We start from the raw sequence: 6,638 nt of genomic DNA on the forward strand, positions 1-6,638 counted from the left end.
GCTACCGAAAATAAACCCTTGCCATCAGAAAGCCATACTCTCTCATCTGCCTTAGAGTCATCAGGTTGTTGGAGAGAGAGGTGGTTAATACCGATTGCCTGAAGCACTTGTGAGAAGGTACCTGAGAATTCCCAATACCGACCCTGAATGAACTCCTGTAATCTTCCTTGAAATTTCTTGATAATCTTTACTTTCAGCTGGGAAGAAATCGCAAATGGGTTTCTGCTGTAACCAGTTTTCTCGCCAAATATTAATAGATGCCCCATTACCCACTATCCATCCATGAAGTTCGGTCATTTCCTTAAGAGCCCATCTGATACCCCCAAACTATCGATGTCTTGTAATTGGTCCAGTTGCCAGATCTGTTTGTGTATTTTCCTCTCATAAACTTCGACCAGTCATTCTCCTCTGTAAGTAGTCCCCACGCTTGTTTCATGAGCATGGAGAGGTTGATATCTTTTAGTCTCCGAATGCCTAGTCCACCTTCCTCTAAAGGTTTGCAAGTTTTTTCCCAAGACACCGTGAAAAGATTTCCTCTCGGTAGGGTTACCACTCCATATGAAATTTCGATGATTCTCTCACATTCTTTGATCATCGATTTCGCCATCGTAGATCGCCATATTGTGGATTTGGAATACTTGTTTAGAACATGTCTCGCTAAAACAACCCTTCCTTGAAATGATAGCATTTTCCCCCATCATCCCCCGCCTCTTTTCCTAATCTTGTCCACTAGCGGTGCCAGTGCCGCCTTTGTTACTCTACCCATGATCAATGGTACTCCAAGATATTTCTCTGGTAAGCTCCCCTCTTTGATTCCCATTGTTTCCTGAATCAAATCCTTCTTTCTGCTTTGCATTGGGCTTAGAAAAATCTTGCATTTCTCCTTATTTATGAGCTGTCCTGAGGTGTCTTGATACCTGTTAAGAACCTTCACAACTTGCTTAATACATCTCATGTTTGCATTGTAGAAAAGAAAAATATCATCCGCAAACATCAAATGTGAGGGACTACATTACTTAGAGTTTATCACCATATGCTGTATCTTTTTCTCCAAAACTAGTCTACTGATGCTTCTGCTTAGGCAATCCTCCGCAAAAGCAAAGAGCAAAGGAGATAGAGGATCTCCTTGTTTAAGACCTCTGCCCGCAGAAAAGTTCCCTTGAGGACCTCCATTTATCATGATAGACATTGTGTTGCTTTGGAAAAGTGCTTGAATCCACTAGATCCATCTTTCATTGAACCCCACTTGCCGCTAACGCCACGTAAAAATCCATCCATCGTGTCAAATGCTTGAGAGATGTCCAGCTTTATCCCTATGCTTCCACCATGTCTAAGAGTCTGTAAATCATTCACCAGTTCCGATGCTAGGCCAATGGCTTGTTGTGAATTTCTGTTAGGGATGAAGCCATATTGTTCCTTGCTGATGATTCGTTCTGCTACTGGACGCAGCCTTGTGGCAAGAATCTTAGTGATGACCTTGAAAATGAAGTTCGAGAGACATATCGGCCGAAATCTGCCTAACTGATTGGCATTTTTCTCCTTTGGGATAAGCACAATGAAGTTGGTGTTAATACCAAAAGGCAGTCTAGATTTTAAGAAGAAGTAGCTGATGGCCCTTATAAGATCATACCCTACTATATCCCAACAATGATGGAAAAAACATCCGGAGAACCCATCAGGACCTAGGGAGCTGTCTGGGTTCAAATGAAAGACGGCCGCTTTCACTTCTTCTGGTGATGGAATGGAGGTGAGGAAATCATTATCCTCATCATGCAGGTCTTGAAGCATAGCATGTATAAGTTCCCAGTCCATGTTATGCTCCACTCGCCTGAATTTTGTAGTGTAGTGGTTGACAATGTATTTGTCGATCTCCCCCTGAGTGTAAAGGGTGACGCCCTCCTCATTTCTCATTTCTGTGATCAGGGACTTGCTCTTGTTTCTATTGGCCATTGCGTGAAAAAATTTTGTGTTCCGATAATTGTCTTTTTCCCATTTTATTCTTGACTTCTGTCTCCAAAATTCTTGTTCCTGCTGTAGCAGCAGCTCCACTTGATTTTCTTGGTCCACCATGTTTATCACGAATTCCTCCATAACATTCCCACTCTCAAAATGCTCATGCATCAGTTCGAACCTCTTGGTTTCTTCCTCTACCTTGAATCTGATATTACCAAAGGAGTCTTTATTCCACTTCTTTAAAACTGCCATTAGTCTCTTCAGTTTATGAGTGAGAATATATAAAGAATGTCCCATTATTGGCTCCTGCCAACTTTCCATCACAACTTCTTTGAATTTCGGATGGGAGCACCACATGTTGAAGAACTTGAAAGGCATGTTGTTGGGTCGCGGGATACTAATACTACCTCCCATTAAGGGTGAATGATCCGAGCAAATTCTGCTCTCCACCTTGTATCTCCATCCTGGAAAAGTGGAACTCCAGTTCACATTACATAGCATTCTATCGAGCTTGCCCAGAATTTTAAATTCTCCAACTTGCTTATTCCACCAAGTAAGTTGAAACCCAGAGTTGGGAACTTCCATCAGTTGATTGTTGTTCAGGAAGTCTCTGAAATCATTCATAGATGCCGTGGGGTTATTCCCCCCTCTCTTTTCCGAGACACTTAAGTAGGCATTGAAGTCTCCGAGAATCAGCCAAGGCAAATTTAATGAGTTGATGGTGGATAGTTCTAACCAGAGATGTCTTCTTTGCACATATAGACAATGGGCGTGCACTATGGTAATTAGAACATTGTCAACCATCACTGTAATATGCTGATTTGAAAAGTGGATCATATTGGGAGGTGAAATTGAATCCTTCCACATGAGCCAAAGATTAGGAGTTCTTTTAGGATCCGAATTAGGATTGAAGTAGAAAGCACTACTCATTCCCAGTGATTGAAGAAAACTCATGGGGAGATCATTGGGATAAATCATCGGTTCTGCAATACCCACAATCTCCGGTTCCCATTTATTAATAAGCTTGGACAGTCGATTCTGAGACTTGTCATTTGCTATACCTCTAATATTCCAATATATGCACCTCATTGAGAATATTGGATATTTATTCTGGTTGATGTTGAAAGTCGCATTATTCGTCCCGACCCTTAATTCTAGATCTTGATCTGGACCTGGTGGTTGGAAGAGTGTGAGATTGTAACTGCCATTGTGGTTTGTATCTTTCTTTGCTGATTTGAAGTTGATCGTCTACTTCCTCTTCAATCATATCACTCCAGTTCGATGATTGCGAAGAGGTAGGATCAGGAGGCTTAGATTCAAGTTCCCTCACTTGTTGCTTTTGCACCAGTAGGTGCAGCACTTTCTCCGCTTCAGAGTCTGCTATGTTTAGTCCCATTGAAGCCATATGGATACGAGATATAGACTCTGAAGTAGAGACTCCTTTCTCAAAAACCGGGCTGTCTCCATTGTGCGAGATGATCAAATTCTCCTCTCTCAAATGAGGTGATGGTTCTGCTGCTGCTACAATCTCAGTTTGATGGATCACTTCCTCCTCTCGAGTCTGCCTAGGGACATCGACCTCTCGAGTCTGCCTAGAGCCGCAGACCTCTCGATTCTGCCCAGAGTCACAGACCTCTCGAGTCTGCCTAGAGTCACAGACCTCTCGAGTCTGCCTAGAGACACATGCCTCATCCCCGGAACCCAGACATGCTTTCCCCAGAACATGATCTGTAGGAGAGAATTCCTCTCTCAAAAGAGGTGATGGTTCTGCTGCTGCTACTCTGTCAGATTGATGGCTCACTTCCTCCTCTCGAGTATGCCTAGGGACACCGACCTCTCGTGTCTGCCTAGAGCCACAGACCTCACGATTCTGCCCAAGATATCCGCGGACCTCACGAGTGCGCCTAGAGTCACAGACCTCCGAAGTTGCGCTTAGAGAGACACAGGCCTCATCTCCAGAACCCATACCATCTTTCCCCAGAACTTGATGTGTAGGAGAGTATTCCTGCTCTCTATCATATTGCTGCACATATCCATAATCTACTTGAACACCCTGAGTACCCCAAGTCTCAGCGTGTTGCTCATGACCAGAAGCTTCTTGCTCATGCTGAGAAAATCTAAGATCAGGTGCGGAACGTGTAGGAAACTTTGCTACCTGGTCAGAGACCATATGTTCCTGATCCTCTATAACATGAACCTCTTCCACTTCTCCTAGCTAGTCAAACCTGTTCTGGACATCAACCCCTCTATGTTTCTCCGAGGCTTTTGGTCTCCAGATAGTCTCCCCTTGCTTGCTGCTCTCCCCTGAGTTTCGTTTCCTCCTTTGAAAATTTTCTCCACCATTTTCCGGGAGGGGTGTGGCGTCCACCACCACCTCTTTATCCTTGTTTGTCCTATCCTTATCCTTGTTGTGCTTCATATCCCTTCTTAGCTTCCTGCACTCTGTGACCAAGTGACCAACAATTTTACAATGCGTGCACATTTTTGGTAGTTTCCCAACCTCTACTGTTTGCCAGAAGTTGAAATTCTTAGCTTTGACGTAGATTTGATCCGGGATAGGCTCTGACAGATCCACATCCACTAAGATGTTAGCGTAGTATCCATACTCTCGATTGAGTGTTTTCTCGTCTATTTGCATTGGATAACCCACTCCACGTGCAATTGACATGAGGGATTCGGGCTCCCAGTATTCCTGTCCTAGCCCTGGAAACCGATCCAGACCAATCCATGAGATTGTCTTTGACTATCGGGGTTGAAATTTGGAGTCCATTGACTGATTCTCATAGGGTTCTTATCAAAATCCCAAGAACCCTTTGCCCAAACTCTGTTTAGGTCATCTGCATTCGAAAATCTTAGAAATATGAACCCTTTACCAATAGGTGTAATGAGCCACTCTCCTGTTGGTTGCCAGATTTGTTTCGCTAACATTCGCACCCTGTCAAGTGGGACTTTTTGGAGGTCGATGCGTCCCACCAAGCAATGCTTGCAATAGAGCAACCCTTTCTCATAAGCTTTTCCCGGTATGGTGACAGCAGGGTATTCTCCCATTTTTTCTGGAGTTGGCAACTCCTGAAATTCCACTAGCGCCCTAGAGTGTTGCTTTGTCGCATCCGCATAGGAAATCCTTTGTGCTTCTTTTTGAGCTGAATCTTCAGCTCGAACCACGTTGATGATGGATTGCAGTGGTGGTTGTAGCTTTTCATTGGACACCTTATAGGGGTTCTCAAGCTCATAGATGTCCATGACTGACCCTTCCTCTCCAGAACGAACTTTAGCTGTCAGCAGCAAAGGATTTTACCCGAATGAGGAAGAAATCATGAGCTAAAAAAGGATTAGACCGATTCCTGAAGCTCGTCAGAACACCCACTATACCTTAGTGGTGGATTTTACCTGAGAGCAAGGAAAACCAAAAGATGCCAACTTGTCTGAGAAAATAACCGGAACACTCACTGTTGGGCAGTGAGGGATTTTACCCGACTACAAGAGAAGACAGAATTGATAAAAGGGAACTAGTTCGTTGCACTATCCAGAACATTCACTGTTAGGCAGTGATGGATTTTACCTGAATAGGAAGGAACTTTAGGATTGAGAAGATAAGAAAGCTTTGTCTAAAGAAAGTTTTACTAAAAGCGGCAAAATTTTTGAGCACAGGATCATAAAAGTTATTTATGTTATCTCGCACCCACTCGCCCAAGTTTTGGTCCCCATGAAACAAGCGCATGAAAACCAAATCCGATCTGCATTTAGCTGACTCTATTGAAATTTAGGATAAAAACCGAGGACAAAACCGTCTGAACTGGTGCGAACAGATTTGCCACGCTCAAATGGCTCATTTCCCTACTCCTCATTACAACGTAGAATAGAATTACAAGCCAAATCCTGGGCAGTTTAAGCGCCTATTAATCGCCGCTTAATCGGCACATAAGCGCTATGCCCCCTTCGACTGATCCGATCAACAAAAAATTTAGAGGTATGAACGGCTAGGCAGTTTAAGCGCCTATTAATCGTCGCTTAATCGGGGCATAAGCGCTATGCGCCCCTCGACCAATCCGATCAAGAAAAAATTTAGAGGTCTGAGCGGGTGCAATAAAACGGGCGATTTCTTCGCTTAATCGGCGATTAATCGGATAATCGGTATAAAAAAAGGATCGATTAATAGGTTTATATGTTTTTTTTGTTAAATTTAAGCCAACAAAAACTAAGTGAAAATCTAGGGTGCGTAGAGTGTACCCATACGCAGGCCTCTCAGCCACTCATATAGGCAGGGACTCGTGTGTATTGCAAGGCAAAAGTACTGTGAACGGCTAGATGTCCTGCGCACACGTACAGCAGGGTGCACCCTAGACATCCTCAAAAACTAAAATTTCCAAAAAAGAAAAGCTCACGAATCTATATATTGAAGAGTTCGGTATATTGAAAACGTTTCACTTCACGGAGGAAATAATCAAAACCGTAAAAAGCGAAAAACAACCAAAGAAAACTCGTCTTGATCCGGCTATCACTCCACCACTCAGGCTTGTAGTTTTTTGACTTCATTTTGTTTTAGGTTGTTATATGACTTATATGTGACATATGTATTATAGGTTAGCTAAGTCGATTAATTACAATTAATCCCCGATTAATTCCGATTAATCGCTATAAGCTTTTGGAGCGACTTGCTCCCGATTAGTGCTTAAATTGCATAA

At 43.2% G+C, this 6,638-nt stretch overlaps 1 protein-coding gene across 1 annotated transcript; it reads right to left on the reverse strand.

Moving 5' to 3' along the window:
* Positions 1-697: 697 nt before the first annotated feature.
* On the reverse strand, positions 698-1,180 carry LOC147493268 (uncharacterized). The gene is made up of 2 exons (XM_086567800.1): positions 1,017-1,180; positions 698-917 (listed from the first exon to the last, which is right to left on the reverse strand). Exons 1-2 carry the CDS (start codon positions 1,178-1,180, stop codon positions 698-700), a joined length of 384 nt encoding a protein of 127 aa, XP_086423926.1.
* Between the last annotated feature and the right edge of the window lie 5,458 nt (positions 1,181-6,638).

This window comes from Coptis chinensis, chromosome 6, assembly GCF_015680905.1.
Source record: "Coptis chinensis isolate HL-2020 chromosome 6, ASM1568090v1, whole genome shotgun sequence".
NCBI classification, from domain to species: Eukaryota; Viridiplantae; Streptophyta; class Magnoliopsida; order Ranunculales; family Ranunculaceae; genus Coptis; species Coptis chinensis.